Source organism: Schistocerca serialis, chromosome 7, assembly GCF_023864345.2.
Source record: "Schistocerca serialis cubense isolate TAMUIC-IGC-003099 chromosome 7, iqSchSeri2.2, whole genome shotgun sequence".
NCBI classification, from domain to species: domain Eukaryota; kingdom Metazoa; phylum Arthropoda; class Insecta; order Orthoptera; family Acrididae; genus Schistocerca; species Schistocerca serialis.
The window spans coordinates 490,890,586-490,909,937 of NC_064644.1; the positions used below are offsets into that span (position 1 = coordinate 490,890,586).

At 43.1% G+C, this 19,352-nt stretch overlaps 1 protein-coding gene across 1 annotated transcript in view; it reads right to left on the reverse strand.

The window, feature by feature from the left end:
• Positions 1-3,141: 3,141 nt before the first annotated feature.
• LOC126413170 (myogenesis-regulating glycosidase-like) overlaps positions 3,142-19,352 on the reverse strand; it is a 70,973-nt gene continuing 54,762 nt past the window's right edge. The window contains exons 6-7 of the mRNA XM_050083066.1: positions 8,909-9,065; positions 3,142-3,341 (exon numbers count right to left, since the gene is read on the reverse strand). Coding sequence (XP_049939023.1) covers positions 3,142-3,341; positions 8,909-9,065 — 357 coding nt within the window. The remainder of the gene's footprint in view (positions 3,342-8,908; positions 9,066-19,352) is intronic.

A 19,352-nucleotide genomic window follows, 5' to 3' on the forward strand; every position in this document is an offset into this window, starting at 1 on the left:
GAATTGTAACCATATTTGCGAATATGGTGAAAATCCAGCTACACAGTTTATTGGTGACAGTGAAAATTTGTGCCAGACCGGGACTTGAACGCCCATTCCCGCTTCACGCGAGTGGTCGTCTTGAACCCTTCTGCTTCCTTATCACGCACCCCAGACAGATCACAAATTTCATACGTCAGTCTTTTGCCTGCATCCTATACCCGCACAGATACTGTTATACTGTTAACCCTAAGACGGATAGACGAATGATCAAATTCGTGGCCTTGTTTTTAGGCAAGAAATACTATATTGCGGTGTCTGTGCTGGTTCAATGTACTGTGCAATGTCCTTATGAATACAGTACATAAATCTTTCTGGCCCGAGTAATACACACGAAAATAATATAGTGAATGTGTAAGACGTGTATATTTCTGTTGTCTTCTCAAACCACAATAACTAACTAATATTGTTGAATTATTTTTTTGAGAAACTCAACACTACTGAAGGTATGTTTGAGCAATGCTAGTTGTGAGATTATTGTAAAAAGTAAGTCCCATTTGTAAAGTCATTTCATTCAGAATATAATTAATTTTTGCCAGCAATATTGCATTACTGATTATAATTCATCCCAAAAACCATCAACATAAAACTTAGCAAAGTTCCTCTTATGATAATAGTTAGCTGATGTCTCTTTACATCCGTTTATAATCTCTTGTAAATCATAGCTGGTGGCTGGCAGGCACACCGCCCCTCTCAACCTCTCGCTTCAGACCTGCTACCGACTCGCTTCACTTCTCGCTTACTACTGACTTCCTACGAACGCTAAAGTGCGGTCTCTCCCGCCAACAATGCTTTCTGGTGCAGACAATCCCTGCTACCATTACAAAATGTATCAATGCGCGGTCTTTCCCGCTCTTTTCTTAAAATGTATCCATTCGCGGTCTCTCCCGCCCTTTTAAAAATTATATCAATGTGCGGTCTCTCCTGCCAACAATACTTTAGTGCAGACGTTCCCTGCTACCACAATTATTTACAACATGACAAATATTAATTATTCCTACTTAATCCTATTGATAATATATAAACATCTTTCATAAATTGTGGTTTGATAATAGACAATAGAAATATACACGTCTTACAAATGTTTCAGCAAATTGCTTGGTATACTAACAGACACCAACATGTATCACTGAATAACTGAAATGATGACGCCAAATATGTGTCCTTTTTAGAGCACACGTTAATTTGCTACAATGCTGGTATCAAGCTAACACTGCAAGGAGTTCAGAAGTCAGACTGCTGCTTACAAATACTCACAAAAAGGTCATTGCCACGTTTTTTTTAAATATGCATATATTATCAATAATGTAAATACCTGTGATATCGAACAGTGTGGCTCAGTATTCAACAAGCAGTTAAGGACATAATCTTCTGTTTTCATCTTTAGTAAACATGAATTTGCTGTAAAAAACACCAATAAATGACACAGAGCAGTAAGAGTAAGAAAATCGCATTTAATTATAGATTCATATATAAACATATGTAGTGTCGTCTAAATAGGACACTGGGACATAATGGGTTAAGATCGCCATAAACAGTGTCACGTGACGCTACTCCATTAGATACTTTGGAGAGATCTGAAATAGGATGCAGTACATTGACGCAGCGTCCGATGACCATGAATGCTACAGCGCCATACCTCCTCCCGTCTGACGTGAAGTCAAAAGGACAGCAGGCAACAGCAGGTGGCGTACCCATGCAGTTACCCGTACAAGTATGAGTACTGCTCGACGTCACTTATCTTCGGTGATGTGATGAGAGTCGGCGTATTCAACGACTCTAGGCTGCTGCCACTGTCCCATTTTAATGATGCATATTGTCAACTTTTGTTGTATGCCCCATCCTTCTTTGAGCACTTTTCGTTCACGCTAGTAGTGTTACATAAAAGTCACTAAAAGAAATTAAACGTTTTCGACATTCCCCATTCCCCTAGGATGTCTTGTAAGAACAAAAGTTGTAAGGTGTGTGGCGGAGGGCACAATTCCCGCCAAAGTCGTATTTCCCCCCCCGTTCCACTCGCTGATCGCGGGAGGGAAAAACGATTGTCTGAACGCCTCAGTACGAGGTCCAATTACGCGATTTGAAAGTTGGTGGTAATAATATATGCTCTGCATCCTCGGTGAAGATTAGATTTCAGAATTTAGTGAGCAGCCCCTTCTGTTTAGCGCGTCGTCTGTCTGCAAGTGTGGCCCACTTCAAACTTTCTATGAGATTTGTAACGCTCTCGCGATGGCTAAATGTACCAGTCACGAATCTTGCCGCTCTTCTTTGGATCTTCTCAATCTCTTGAATCAGATGGTTCAAATGGCTCTGAGCACTATGGGACTTAACATCTATGGTCATCAGTCCCCTAGAACTTAGAACTACTTAAACCTAACAAACCTAAGGACAGCACACAACACCCAGCCATCACGAGGCAGAGAAAATCCCTGACCCCGCCGGGAATCGAACCCAGGAACCCGGGCGTGGGAAGCGAGAACGCTACCGCACGACCACGAGATGCGGGCTCTTGAATCAGACCCTACTGGTAAGGGTCCCATACAGACGAACAATACTCCAAGACTGGACGAACTAACGTATTGTAAGCTATTTCCTTTGTTGTCTGCATCGCTTCAGGATTCTACCAAGAAACCGCAATCTAGAGTTCGCCTTACCCGTTACTTGTGTAATCTGATCATTCCATTTGAGATCATTTCGAATAGTCACACCCAGATACTTGACTGAAGTTACCGCTTCCACAGACTGATCATTTATTTTGTACTCATACATTAATGAGGATTTTCGCCTTGTTATACGCAGTAGGTTACACTTAGTAATATTGACAGGTAACTGCCAGTCATTACACCAAGCATTTATTTCCTGCAAATCCTCATTGATTTGTTCACAACTTTCGTGTGATACTACTTTCCTGTTGACTACAGCATCATTGGCCAACAATCTACGGCCGCCGTCAGTACCATCAACCAGATCGTTTATGTAAATCGTAAGGATTGGAGAAAGCATACCGTATAAGTAAACAGCGTACGAGTATTGTAAGGACTGTAATGAACTAGAAAGGCATTTTAATTTATATGTACAGAGGTTGTGCACATTTCTGCAGCACTAGGTGGCGGAGACCCTGGTGAAGTACGGCAGCGTGTTGGCGGGCGCCGGGTAGCTGCAGAGCCAGGTGGGGCCCTGTATGACGGGGTGCTCCGGGTCCGCCTCATCCCTCCAGCTGCCCCTGGGCAGGTAGATGTCGCGCTCCACGTCGTCGTGGTACAGCACCGGTGCCACCAGCACGTCCTCTCCCAGAAGGAACTCTGCACACGCAAAGCACACACTGTGTCACCGCTGGTCTGCTATCACACAGCTGATCCTGCAAAGTAGTCACAACGATTTAACCACCTCTTCAAAAAAATGAACCTACGCAATTTACATTGTGTCTACTTGCTGGAACATAGCTGCAATTCTGGCACCGCAGTACGCTACTATGGAGTCAAAACTAGATGGCACAGTCTAATCCCACTTCATCAGTGTCCTGCGCCATTATCTTTTTCTCCTTTCTTCTCGCATTTAGTAGCATGCTATGGTACTGAGGCGTTGGGTGTACCTGGATTGCAAATATGTGACTGAAAGAAAAACTGACCTAACTTTACTTTTCAGGGCAATAATTAAAACTTTATGATAACACCTTCTACTTTGCTAGGAAAAAAGCCACACATTTAAGTTCTTGCTTGTCTATTGTGAATCACACAGACAGCAAACAGAAAGCTCCACACTTTTGCCTCGTAGACCCACTACAAGTGATTTACATGAATCCATAGAGCCTGAGCGACACTAAAATGGGAAAGCCTTTTCTCAATGTTTTAATGCCGCTGTCACTTCCTTTATATCGTGTGCTAATGTTTTTCATTTAAGCACATTTTGTAAGTATAAGAAATGTTCTAATAAAATGTTCTACGCATTGCATTCTCTACCTGTTTTCCTCAAAAACTGCTGCTTCCATTGCCCCCCCTAAGTATCTCCAAATGCCTTGCTACATATCTCGCTAGCCTGTCCTTTCTTCGGTTAAATGTTTTCCACGGACATCCGCTCTTGCCTTTTCTCTCCAGAACTCTGCATTTGGTATAACCCCAGTCAAGATGCACATTAATCTCAATAACCAATTTCATTTTCTCCGATTTTATAATGGTTCACATTACGCTGGATACAATGTGGTGATGCAGAATTACAGTATGAAAAGCATATTATTCCTTTCCATGAAATTATTTCGCAGCCATTCGCTTGTTTCATCATACCCAAATAGTTATTTTACGATCATTATACTTATTTCCATGAGGTCTGATGAATCTGTTGTTCGTAATATCCTTTCTATTGCGATTTTCCTTTTTGGCCATTAACTACCTACTGTCATGTAGACTTATTTAAGTGTCATTTTTGTTATTACTAATACATAATTTTGTATAAAGACTGCAGTATTTGCTGTACGCAGACCCCGGCAGCAGCGGTACTCAGTAGCATCAACCACTCCCCTCTGCTCCCCCCCCCCTCCCCCCCCCCCCCCCCCCTCACGCCAGTATCCAGCTCCGTCCCATCGGCCACTTGTGTGCCAGCTTCCACGCCCTATCGCTACACTTCTGTGGCTATTTAGCAGTCGCAAATTTAATTTCTGGCTATTAGATATTATTTCATGGATGAAAACTGACATGCGGCTAAACAAAGGAAGGCTTAGAACTTTGACCATGAATCGAGTTACGAAAGATAATTTTATAAAAGTGGAAAACCAAATGTTGTTCTCTATGATAATGGTTTCCAACTAATTTTAGAATTTTGGACATGTGGGATGCAAGACCATGAAGTAGAACTGAAATACTTTGTGACATACCATCATCCAAGCAACTCTTATGAAAGCTACATGAGAGAGCCTGGAATGTATTTTTAGAACATACTGCCCTTAGCAGCATTGTACACGGAGATGATTGCTACATACTATAAGGGAAATTTAATTGTTTAAATCATTACAGTACTGGGTGCACACCAATCTAAATTATGAGAGAAGGAAGAGATTAGTGTATCATTCCAGAAGTTATAGTATTCCCATCTAGGAATGAAATGGGAACCGATTAGTGATAGAGGTTGTCTAAACTACATATGACGAAGCGGATAGTGGTCAAGATAATGAAACACCATGTCCAATTACACTGTAAGGCAATGAAACAGTGCCCTTGTAAAGGCATAAGAGGAGAAAGGTCAACATGGTCGCTGAAAATGACCGTACAATCAAGAACATTCACCAGTAGTCAAAGTTATCAGCTGGCATTTCGAAACTGTTTCATATTTATTACGCTACAGTTGATGTAGCTGATATACCACAAACTGACGATTTTTTTTTCGTTGTTCCTCAGTTTAAATAGAAGTTCAGTGCTGGGAACATGGATCAGAAATTGTATCACACTAGAGTGGACTAACGAAAGTTCTTCAGAGAACCTGCAATCTACGTGGAATTGGGTGTGGTGCACCCAAGGCCCTGAGCTGCCTTTAGCAATTCTTATTCTTACATTTCTGGTCCATAAACTTTCTTAATTTATTCTATAAATCTCTAAAAGTGTTCACTGCAACTGCAAGTCTAACAGCGAAGATTGAGTCAAATGCATAAAATATAACTATGCACTGCTTGGTGATACTGTACAACTGAGAACTTTCATTTGGAAATTATTTACTACAATATGTCCAAAGTTAATGAACGTATTGTTTTCTCATTCATGACATTAACAAGTAATCTGAGCTCTAAAAATATTGATTCAAACTATTGAAGAACTCTTTTAGGGGAATTTGGATTTCACGCAACACTAGCTGCGATGCGTGCTCTCTCGACCGTTTTGGTGCTTTGGTCATGGATTTTAGGTAAAGAACCTCCTCGCCAGCAATTTCTTGATCGAGTGGGCATTCCATTTTACTTCATTAACGGATTCCCAATGTCATTCTGTGTTTCATTCTTGCTGCTCCCGCATCAGGAGGAGCGGCAGCAGCTTGTACGCATGTCAGATGGCTCCAACGCAGTAGCCTGAACTAGCAACATCTGCCCTCTTACTGCGGGTAGTGCCTCCATCTAGCACTCCACTACTCGTGTTGTGCACGCGAACAGTGCACGTTACTCTTTCTGTGCCCCTCTGCTGACGTCACATGGCACGATCTTAGTATCCTTCTGCCTGTACCAATTCCTGCCATCGGTTCCATATTGCATACGAATAAAGTAAATCTCTATGTCTGTAAACTAATGCGAAGTACATGGTTTCCTTCCTGTTCCATTCACATGTAGTTCGCAGAGAAAATGATTCCTCACATGCCACTGGCGTGCGTTAGTTAGTGTAATCTTGTCTCGGCAGTTCTTCCGTGAGCAACAACATGGGGTCACAGTCGCACTTTTCTAGATTCGTCACATGGTGCTGATTCTTGGCTGTACGTAAACAGGCTTTCACAGACCCGTTGAAACCTGTTTTCACGCGTATGACACTTCAGGTCACCTACACGAGTCTCTCATATCGGTCGACCAGTTACGTGACCTTTCGTGCTGCAGTTCTTTGTACACTACTGGCCATTAAAATTGCTACACCGAGAAGAAATGCAGATGATAAATGGGTATTCACTGGACAAATATATTATACTATAACTGACATGTGATTACATTAACACTCAATTTGGGTGCATAGATCCTGAGAAATCAGCACCCAGAACAACCACCTCTGGCCGTAATAATGGCCTTGATACGCCTAGGCATTGAGTCACACACAACTTGGATGGCGTGTATAGGTACAGCTGCCCATGCAGCTTCAACACGATACCACAGTTCATCAAGAGTAGTGACTGGCGTGTTGTGACGAACCAGTTGCTCGGCCACCATTGACCAGACGTTTTCAATTGGTGAGAGATCTGGAGAATGTGCTGGCTAGGTCAGCAGTTGAACATTTCCTTCATCCAGAAAGGCCCGTACAGGACCTGCAACACGCGGTCGTCCATTATCCTGCTGAAATGTAGGGTTTCGCAGGGATCGAATGCACGGTAGAGGCACGGGTAGTAACACATCTGAAATGTAACGTCCACTGTTCAAAGCGCCGGCAATGCGAACAAGAGGTGACCGAGACGTGTAACCAATGGCTCCCATACCATCACGTCGGGTGATACGCCAGTATGGCGATGACGAATACACGCTTCCAATGTGCATTCTCCGCGATGTCACCAAACACGGACGCGACCATCATGATGCTGTAAACAGAAACTGGATTCATCCCAAAAAATGACGTTTTGCCATTCGTACACCCAAGTGCGTCGTTGAGTACACCATCGCAGGCTCTCCTGTCTGTGATGCAGCGTCAAGGGTAATCGCAGCCGTGGTCTCCGTGCTGATAGTCCATGCTGCTGCAAACGTCGTCGAACTGTTAACGCAGATGGCTGTTGTCTTCCAAACGTCCTCATCTCTTGACTCAGGATCGAGACGTGGCTCCACGATCCGTTACAGCTATGCGGATAAGATGCCTGTCATCTCGACTGCTAGTGATACGAGGCCGTTGGGATCCAGCACGGCGTTCCGTATTACCCTCCTGAACCTACCGATTCCATATTCTGCCAAGAGTCATTGGATCTCGACTAACGTGAGCAGCAATGTCGCGATACGATAAACCGCAATCGCGATAGGCTACAATTCGACCTTTATCAAAGTTGGAAACGTGATGGTACGCATCTCTCCTCCTTACACGAGGCATTACAACAACGTTTCACCAGGCAACGCCGGTCAACTGCCGTTTGTGTATGAGAAATCGGTTGGAAACGTTCCTCATGTCAGCACGTTGTAGGTGTTCCTACCGGCGCCAACCTTGTGTGAATGCTCTGAAAAGCTAATCATTTGCATATCACAGCATCGTCTTCCTGTCGGTTAAACTTCGCGTCTGTAGCACGTCATCTTCGTGGTGTAGCAATTTTAATGGCCAGTAGAATATAAATTCAGCATTCTCTGTTAGTGCTGTTTGTTATGGGTCCATGTACCTGAGCAGTATTCTAGAAAGGATCGATTATTGTGGTTATGGGGAAACTATGTTACGTAGCCACTAGCCTTAGTTCCCTGATTTATGCGTTGTTGTTTGTGGCGCCGCACTGTTGCATGGCATGCAACACAGTGTTTATGGAGGGTAGGGAGGGCGATTGTAAGTGCAAGGTTATTACTATTATTGGTAGGATATCACACTATGTGCATCTGGAATGTCTTTCCTGAATACTTAGAGAATTTGCCTTGTGCCACGCTGGGCATGACGAGATGTAGGAAAGATATATGCGGCTGTAACTCAAAGAGACGCGCAGTTGCACTGAATGTAGTTAAAACCACTGGAATCCAACTGGAGTATGATTTCCCAATGTGGTATCACTTCCACATTGGTGTTGCTGTATATTTCAGTCAACTGCAAAACTATCTCATAGATTTTCTGAATTCTGCACGCCAACGAAAACTTACACCTCAAACTGGTAGTGTATAATGCTACAATGACACTTACCAGTTAAAGAGAACGAAAAAAAAAAACATAAAGGTTCTGGCTTTGTTACATTGTCATTCTATGGCGAACTCTAGAGGCATTGTCACATTCCAGATATGACATTTGGTTCTCTGTCCCGATGTCCTTGTTAATGGTATGCACTATTTTCGTTTAGTGGAGGGAACGTTGTATCCTTGAATTATGGAAACATGGTTCTGTCTTTTTTTATGTTTTATCTGTTGGGGTATCGTTCTGTGGTAAGAACAGGAAATAAGTCTAAAATCGCCGTAAATGTATGTTGGGATCTCGGTAACTGGGAAATGAGTGTGTGGCCAGTTGGTGACAGAGGAAACTGCGCATCGTACCTGAGTCGGTGGCGAGGGCCGTCTCGTCGGTGGGGTCGATCCACCAGATGGGGGGGTTGACGGGGCTGCCGTCCCGCACCGCCTTCCTCATCAGCTCGACGATGCGCGGCGCGTACTGGGCGTGCAGCGCCGCCATGCTGCGGCTGATCGTCACCGTCTGCAACACGGGCCGCTCTCAGCTGCAGGCTTGCGGGGGCGCTCCCAGTTCTCAAAAAGTGAATGTTCTGTGCTTCGTATACAAAACCACACTCTGATTAAACCTGGTAATTTCAGTGCTGTGAAAAGAGACAAGCTCAAGAAACAAACGAGGTGTAAGATTTATGTCTCAACATATGACTGTGTGACACGCGATATCAGATAGGCAGCACACTTGTAAATTCTTTCTATTTACGGCAAAGACTTCAACTTTGTACAACAAAATTGTCTATACAGTGTGTTAGAGGTTTAAGTGCGATATTGTGATCATTGGTACTGTAATTTGTGCCCATTTCAGGATTTTTCCATATATATATATATATATATATATATATATATATATATATATATATATTACTTCTGCGTCTAGCAATCTTCCACAAACACGTCACATAATTTACTATCTGATGTTTTCCACATGGTCGTAACTACGCCACTAAGTGGAGTGTGCCTGGCAGTATACACTGCCCGTTTTGCGTCCACGCGTCCACACTTCAACACCTGACCTACTACCGACGGGAAAATAAGCATTAATCACTTGATCTTGGAACTTGTACTAGGAAATACTAAACACCCTAAAACACACTATTTCTATTAGCTACAATTAATTGTTTACAAATTAAGTGAATACTGCTGTAATATTGTTCAGTACGCCGTCCTTAGTCACCAATAAAAATGTGTGCACTTACAGCTGTTACATCCTGTATACAGGGTGTTACAGAAAGGTATGGCCAATTTTTCAGGAAACATTCCTCACACACAAATAAAGGAAAGATGTTATGTGGACATGTGTCCGCAAACGCTTAATTTACGTGTTAAAGCTCATTTTAGTTTCGTCAGTATGTACTGCACTTCCTCGATTCACCGCCAATTGGCCCAATTGAAGGAAGGTAATGTTGAGTTCGGTGCTTGTGTTGACATGCGACTCATTGCTCTACAGTACTAGCATCAAGCTCCTGCACATTTCAGTCGAAGTGTTCGTACGCTTCTCAACAACAGATTCGGTGACCGATGGATTGGTAGAGGCGGACCAATTCCATGGCCTCCACGCTCTCCTGACCTCAACCCTCTTGACTTTCATTTACGGGGGCATTTGAAAGCTCTTGTCTAAGCAACCCCGGTACCAAATGTAGAGACTCTTCGTGCTCGTATTGTGGACGGCTGTGATACAATACGCCATTCTCCAGGGCTGCATCAGCGCATCAGGGATTCCATGCGACGGAGGATGGATGCATGTATCCTCGCTAACGGAGGACATTTTGAACATTTCCTGTAACAAAGTGTTTGAAGTCACGCTGGTACGTTCTGTTGCTGTGTGTTTCCATTCCATGATTAATGTGATTTGAAGAGAAGTAATAAAATGAGCTCTAACATGGAAAGTAAGCGTTTCCGGACACATGTCCACATAACATATTTTCTTTCTTTGTGTGTGAGGAATGTTTCCTGAAAGTTTGGCCGTACCTTTTTGTAACACCCTGTATATACGCTGAAGCGCCAAAGAAACTGGTATAGGCATGCGTATTCAAATACAGAGATATCTAAACAGGCAGAATACGGCGCTGCGGTCGGCAACGTCTGTATAAAACAAGTGTATAGCACAGTTCTTAGATCAATTTCACCAACTGCGACATAGTCGCGTATACAAACAGTGATTCAATACTGTAAAATCACCATAGCATCGTCATCTTTTAAATCTATGTGACGATGCTATGCTGATTATGTTTATATGTTTTGACGATGCCATTATGGCCGTATCACTTTAGGACATTGTGTAAAAAAGATCTGAGAATGGTCATTACAGACTGAAACCGGTCATTGTCTAAAGAATTCATTTGTGATCAGAGACTGGAATAAAAAAGCATGTTAGATCAATTACTGCTGCTACAATGGCAGGTTATCCAGATTTAAGTGAGTTTGAAAGTAGTGCTATAGTCGGCGCACGAGTGATGAGACACAGCATCTCCGAGGTAGCGAAGATGTGGGGATTTTCCCGTACGACCGTTTCTACGAGTGTACCGTGAATATCAGGAATCCGATATAACTTCAAATTTCCGACTACGCTGTGGCCGGAAAATGATCCTGCAAGAACGGGACCAACGACGACTGAAGAGAATCGTTCAGCGTAACAGAAGTGCAACCCTTCCGCAAATTGCTGCACATTTCAGTGCTGGGCCACCAACAAGTGTCAGCGTGCGAACCATTCAATGAAGCATCATCGATGTGGGCTTTCAGATCCGAAGGCCTACTCGTGTAACCTTGATGACTGCAGGACGCAAAGCTTTACATCTCGCTTGGGCTCGTCAACACCGACGTTGGACTGCTTATGACTGGAAACATGTTGCCTGGTCGCAGCAATCTCTTTTCAAATTGTTCCGATGGACTTGGGCAATTCCAGCAGGACAATGTGACACCACACACGTTCAGAACTGCTACAGAAGGGCCTCAGGAACACTCTCCTGATTTTAAACACTTCCTCAGGCCACCAAAATCGCCAGAAATGAGCATTATTGAGCATATCTGGGATGCCTTGCAACGTGTTGTTCAGAAGAGATCTCCACCCTCTCGTACTAATACGGATTTATGGACAGCCCTGCAGGATTCACGGGGTCAGTTCCGTCCAGCACTACTTCAGACATTAGTCGAGTCCATGCCACTTCGTCTTGTCGCACTTATTCGTGCTCACGGGGGCACTACGCGGTATTAGGCAGGTGTACCAGTTTCTTTTGGCTCTTCAGTGTATCATCGTAGCACAACATTAACCATAATGACAGGAACTGAATATTATTCAAAATTTGTTTCACATACACTGTGACAAGGAATCCCTTGATTGCGAAGTCGCAAGTTCAGTCTTTCGTAAGGCTCATTTAACAGTGTCGTGTGAATAGTTATGAGAGGAAAAACATTAGCTGTTAATGACTCACCACGTGCATCAGGAGAGCGTATGTATTACACTTCACAAAATGGACATCGTCGACGTTGTCGAAATGTTCAAAACAAGGTGTTGTCTTGCACCGCGAACACCGAATGAAATGGCACGCTACAGTGGTTACAAAGGTTCGTACCATCAAGATCGAAGGCGAACTTCTTGGAAGTTACAAACTGCGCAGGACGTTTAACAAAGTATACACTCGTAAAGCAAGCATAAAGAATCATATTGATGTAATGGGGGTGATGAAAACTGATGGAATCTGATGGCATGCAACCGAATGCGAAACAGTCTGTCGAACAGCTTATCGTGAAACTGGTTATCCTTCAAGGCGCAGCTGTAGATAGTGCCTTAAAATGTTTTGCAGGCACAGGAAAAACAAACATCCAGAGGTATGAACTGCAATATCACACATTTTTCAGAAGGGAGAGTTTGCTCTAGAAGAGTAAGATTTCTATACACAGACTAGGAATCAAGCAGTGCCAAAAGCAGTGCTCATACCATAGTGATACCTCTCCTACGCCCGTTATGCCACTCTTGCTTGCAGTCACGTAGTTATTCCCTGCTGCCCTTGCAGGACCACGCACACGAGAAGGAATCGTAACAGGCAGAGCACAACCAAATTCTCGCAATACGTAACAAATAACTTTCAAGTTATTATCTGGATCAACAGTTGACATAACTGTATACGAATGTGTCAAGGCATTGATGTTAGTCCATCTTGATTCAACTCTCTTGGTACCTCAAATTCCCAAGGATCCTTTCATATTCATTTTCTCTTCAAATCTCGATTGGTCGGGGTTCACAATTAATTCTGTACTGAAGTGTAAGGGAAGTTTGTTCATCTACATGGGTACTCTGCAAATCATATTTAAGAGCCTGGCAGAGGGTTCATCGAACCACCTTCACCATTCTCTATTATTCCAATCTCGTATAGCGCACGGAAAGAATGAACACCTACATCTTTCCGTAAAAGCTCTGATTTCCATTATTTTATCGTGGTGATCGTTCCTCCCTATGTAGGTCGGTGTCAACAAAATATTTTCGCATTCGGAGGAGAATGGAATTTCGTGAGAAGATTCGGTCCCAACGAATAACTCCTTTGTTTTAATGATTTCCAGCCCAAATCCTGTATCATTTCTGTGACACTCTCTCCCATATTTCGCGATAATGCAAAACGTGTTGCCTTTCTTTGAACTTTTTTGATGTACTCCGTCAGTTCTATCTAGTAAGGATCCCACACCGCGCAGCAGTATTCTAAAAGAGGACGGACAAGCGTAGTGTATGCAGTCTCCATAGTAGGTCTGTTACATTTTCTAAGTGTCCTGCCAATAAAACGCAGTCTTTGGTTCGCCTTCCCCGCAACAATTTCTGTGTGTTCTTTCCAATTTAAGTTGTTCGTAACTGTAATTCCTAGGTATTTAGGTGAATCTACGGGCTTTAAATTTGACTAATTTATCTTGTAACTGAAGTTTAACGGATTCATTTTAGCACTCATGACCTCACATTTTCCATTATTTACGGTCAATTACCAATTATTGCACCATACAGATATCTTTTCTGAATAATTTTGCAATTTGTTTTGATCTTCTGATTACTCTACTAGACGATAAAGGACAGCATCATCTGCAAACAATTTAAGACGGTTGCTCATATTGTCTCCTAAATGTTTTATATATATATATATATATATATATATATATATATATATATATATATATATATATATATATATGGAACAACAGAGGGCCTTTAACACTCCCTTGGGAAACGCGAGAAATCACTTCTGTTTTACCCGATGACTTTCCGTCAATTACTACGAACTGAGACCTCTCTGACAGAAAATCACAACTCCATAAGCACGCAATTTCACTACGAGCCGCTTCTGTGGTACAGTGTCAAAAGCCTTCCGGAAATCCAGAAATACGGAATCGATCTGAAATCCCTTGTCAATAGCACTCAACACTTCATGTGAATAAAGAGCTAGTTGTTTTTCACAGGAACGATGTTTTCTAAACCCATGTTGACTGTGTGTCAATAGACCGTTTCCTTCGAGGTAATTCATAATGTTCGAAAACAATATATGTTCTAAAATCCTGCTGCATATCGACCTTAACGATATGGGCCTGTAATTTAGTGGATTACTCCTACCTTTCTTGAATATTGGTGTGACCTGTGCAACTTTCCAGTCTTTGGGTACGGATGGTTCGTCGAGCGAACGGTTGTATATGATTGTTAAGTATGGAGCTAATGCATCAGCATAATCCGAAAGGAACCTAATTGGTATACAGTCTGGACCAGAAGACTTGCTTTTATTAAGTGATTTAAGTTGCTTCTCTACTCCGAAGATATTTTCTACTACGTTACTCGTGTTGACAGCTGTTCTCGATTCGAAATGTGGAATATTTACTTCGTCTTCTTTTGTGAAGGCATTTCGGAAGACTGTGTCTAGTAACTTGGCTTTGGCAGTACTGTCTTCGATAGTATCTCCATTGCTATCGCGCAGAGAAGGCATTGATTGTTTCTTGCCGCTAACATACTTCACATACGACCAGAATGTCTTTGGATTTTCTGCCAGGTTTCGAGACTAACCTTCGTTGTGGAAACTGTTATAGGCATCTCGCATTGAAGTCCGCGCTAAATTTCGAGCTTCTGTAAAGGATCGCGAATCTTGGGGATTTTGCGTCTGTTTAAATTTGGCATGTTTGTTTCGTTGTTTCTGCAACGGTACAAACACTATTGTTGTTTCTGCAACAGTGTTCTAACCCGTTTTGTGTACGAAGGAGGATCAGCTCCGTCGTTTGTTAATTTATTTGGCATTAATCTGTCAATTGCTGCCGACACTATTTCTTAGAATTTAAGCCATATCTGATCTACACTTATATTATTAATTTGGAATGAGTGGAGATTGTCTCTCAGGAAAGCGTCAAGTGAATTTTTATCTGCTTTTTTGAATAGGTATATTTTTCGCTTATTTTTCGAGGATTTGGGGCCTACAATATTCAATTTAGCTAGCCTGTGTTCACTAATCCCTGAATCGGTTTTGATGCTCGTTATTAACTCAGGATTATTTGTTGCTAAGAGGTCATTGTGTTTTCACAACCGTTTACTATTCGCGTGGGCTCATGAACTAACTGATCGAAATAATTTTCAGAGAATGCGTTTAGCACAATTTAGGATGATATTTTATGCGTACCTCCGGAATTAAACATGTATTTTCGCCAACGTATTGAGGGTAAATTAAAGTCACCATCAACTATTATCGTATGGGTCGGGTAGATGTTTGAAATCAAACCCAAGTTTTCTTGGAACCTTTCAGCAATTGTATCATCAGAATTGGGAGATCGGTAAAAGGACCAAATTATTATTTTATTCCAGTTGCTGACAATGACTTTTGCCCATATTAACTCACAGGAAGTACCTACTTCAATTTCGCGACAAATTATACTACTTCTGACAGCAACAAACACGCCACCGCCAACCGTGTTTAGCCTGTCCTTTCGGAACACCGTTAGGTTCTTCGCACAAAGTTCGGCTGAGCTTGTATCCGACTTTAGCCAGCTTTCAGTGCCTATAACGATTTGAGAATCAGTGCTTTCTATTAGCGCTTGGAGCTATGGTACTTTCTCAACACAGCTACGACAATTTTCAAATGTTATACGAATGGTTCTTGTATCTACGTTCTTCCTGTGTTCAGCCTGCACCCTTTGTGACTAAAGCCCTTCTTGTGTTTTTCCGAGACCCTCTAACCTAACGAGGCTGAGACAGTTCTGCGACCGTGTAGGCTGCAGATTCCTCGACTTGCGCCAAAGGGTGGTTGGGCTTCAGGTTCCGCTGAATAGGTCACATGTCCACTATACGCAGGAGGCGGCTGCATGGGTAGCAGGGGCTATGTGGCGTGCACTGGGGCCTGCAACGCTCCTTCCGAATTTTCAAATCTTGGAAACAGGGCTGGCAATTTTTACATTTCATTTCAATGCTACACTATGGCTGGCTGAAGAAGAGGGGAAGAGCCCTTAGGGTACGAAGCACAACTGGGCTAGTTGCACCAAGTCGCATTTTTCAATTTGTTTAATTTATTTTACTTATTTATTGAAACTTGGCTAGCTTCACCAACTTGGATAAATTGTACTTTATACCATTTATTAATTAAAAACTGTATATGATATTCATATTTAGATGTGATCTCCTGGAGACAGAGAGGTGTGTGTGGAGAGATACAAACCACAAGTAGGCTATTGTAATTATTTCATTAAACTGCATTGCAACTGGTTGCTTCCGTTTAATACACTATGACTGGCTGGGAAATAGTGGGGTATAAAACATCAGTCAATTATTTCTGCCATATTGGATTTCGACTGGATGACTCGTACTAAACTGGATTTAGGAGAGGGGACTCTAATATCACACTAGCACAATTGCGCTATTGTGCCATTTTGGATTTTAATTGAATGTACACTGGGGAAGGGGAAGAGGAGAAGTGTGGCTTGATAGCGTCACTGATGATTAAGGTGATATCAGTGGTAAGATTATTGATGTCACTGATAAGGAGGGTGCTTGTGTCGTCATTGCTTCTGCATGTACGCAAACAGCGAAGCTTCTTTCGGGCGCTAACCCCATGGGAAGCGCTGCAGAGTCCTCATTACTACCCCGCTTCTATAGTTAGAAATTCGTTTTGTACACGCGAAAACAGCAGTCAGAGGCACACACAAAACTCCTACTAGATCGGAGACGCTGTGCGTTTGGTACAGGTTTACTCTTAAAATTCAGATATCGTAGCTTTCGTGAAGAATCAGTCAACGTATTTCATCTTGCTAAGTAATGTCTCGTGAAGTGAGCATAACTATAAAATAATAGTTCAAAGGAAAGCTTATCGGCAGCCTTTTTTCTCTAAAAAAATTCGTTAATAGAACAGCAAATGGGGTAAGTGATCGTAGTATAAGTACTCACAATCGCACACTCTAACGTGCCTTGTGTAGTGTCGCTGCATCTATGAATTCAGCTGTACAAGGATTTGTACCAATTTCAACGGTACAAACACTATTTCAGACACCATTAGTTATTATAGTACTGACACATTATCTGATCTTACTTATCCTCCTCCTGCATTTTTCTACGAAAGTATTCTTACAGTCACAAGGAACCCCTTTAGTGCGTGGTAGCAAAAGGCGAATGATGATTACGGCATTCGATGCCCACGTATAGTCTGCCATGAAACTACAATATTGACTGTTAATGGCGGCAGGTGGTGGGACTGGTGGCGTCCAGTGGTGAGCACAGCGCGAGGGCACGGAGTGTACTCGAACCGCTTAGTCGACGAGTGACTCTCAGCAGTGCTGCTGTGCTAAGTGTGTGGTACAAAGCGAACAAAGGCAACGATAAACGAAGCAAGCAATGCATTTAGCAACAACAGCCACCGAATTGCCAATTCGTCAACAAGGAACGAAAGAAATTTCACAGAGTGGAACAGTAACGAAATATGTGTGGTTTTAAAAGGAAATGTTTTACAGTAATAGTCTAGTAATTTCGTAGCCACATCTAGTAGACCACACGCCACATCACCGCCACGCAGCATATAATGGCGTGCAGGAGCGTTCGGTTTCTCATGCAGAGTATGTGGGATGCTGGCCACGGCAGCAGTTGTGGACCTATCTGCGTCGAAAATTTGCTGGTTTGTCAACAACCGCTTTTGATGTTCTCTGTGCTCCCTTACAGTCTGCGAGGTGGGGATTCCATAGCAAGGCTCAGAGGTGCGGAGACTGTGGTAAAAATATGTAGGAGTCAACGCCATACTAGGTGTGTGACTATCGTAATAAGACTGGCAACACTGCGAGCGATCCGGCAACTTACGTAGATCGGCGTATTCATCCAGATGCTCAATCCGAGTTTCAGCTCCGTACAGCCATCACGTGATTTTTGAGGGCGTCGTCACTGAAGCCGTGGTTTTGTTGTGTTTTAGGAAAATGGTACAGCGGAATTCAGAGCAACGTTATATCACAAAGTTGTGTGTTAAACTTATGGAATCTGCAGTTGTGGCCTTTGAAAAGTGATTCACAATGAAACTATCAAGAGAACAAGTTTTTCCCTGGAAAAAATAATTTTTGTAAGACCGAAAACACGTTGAAGATGAACCTTACTGAGGAAGACATTCAAAACGACGAAAACGAGGAACGTGCCTGCTCTTGTGTCTTCTTGAGAAGATCGTCAATCATCATGAATGGTTCAGTCGTGTGACCGAAAGTGGTGAAGCTTGGATTTTTCAGTAGGATCCTGAAACAAACAGGAAAAGTGTGGTGTGGCACACTGAGACATCTCCTCGGCCGAAAAAAGGTAGTATAAGCAAATCATTAATCAAAATAATGAGATGGCACTCCAACCAGTCGCTACACCATAGGTGCCAGAAGCAGAGCAAGATGAAGCAGAGAAGGTTGCGTATCTGCCCAATGCTGGTTCTATTTCTGCCAGAATCAGTAGGATCCTCCGTAAACACATCATCAAGTGTGTTTTCTGTCCATCCAGCAAGATCGAGGGACTGGTGAGAAATGTTAAAGACGACCTGGGGTTACGGAAACCAGGCATTTTCAATATACCTTGTCAATGTGGCGTATGCTACATAGGTCAGACGACAAGAACAGTGGCTATAAGGTGCAAGAAACATCAAAGGCACATCCGATTAAGACAGGTGACGAAATCAGACATTGCTGAACATTGTCTAGAACTAGATCATGCCATGAATTATGATTAAACCAAGATTATAGCACAGCCACCCGGATTTTGGGACAGTGTTGTAAGGGAATCGAGAGAGAAACTGACTATTTCATGAACCGCGACATGGGGTACCAGCTAAGCACAGCCTCGGTACCTGCTCTAGAGTTGTTAAAGGAGCAACGGGACAGCTGCAGAACTCCATGAACAGAAGAACCGGAAGCGTGGATATAGAAAACGATCGCCAGTGCCAGGTTCACCGGACCGAAGACGGAACGTCCAGGAGCGGATCCGACGGGCTCGGACCGCAGAGGGAACATTCAGAGCCGCAGAGGACCGAAAACTGAACGGCAACGCACCAGAAGATCGTAGTGAGCGCGAAAGGACCGCATGGAGAACGCCTGGCAACCCAGACAGAACCCCAAACACACCAGGAGCGGGTCTGGTAGGCGCGGACCGCAGAGGGAACGCCCAGAACCGCAGCGGATGGAAAAGGGAACAGCAGTGCTCCAGCACGTCACCTGCAACCGCCGGTGGAGGAGGAAGTCTACAGAGATAAATACTGGACCAGGTCCAGTCGAAGAACAGTCTCAGGTCGCACCTGATGAAGGTTACAAG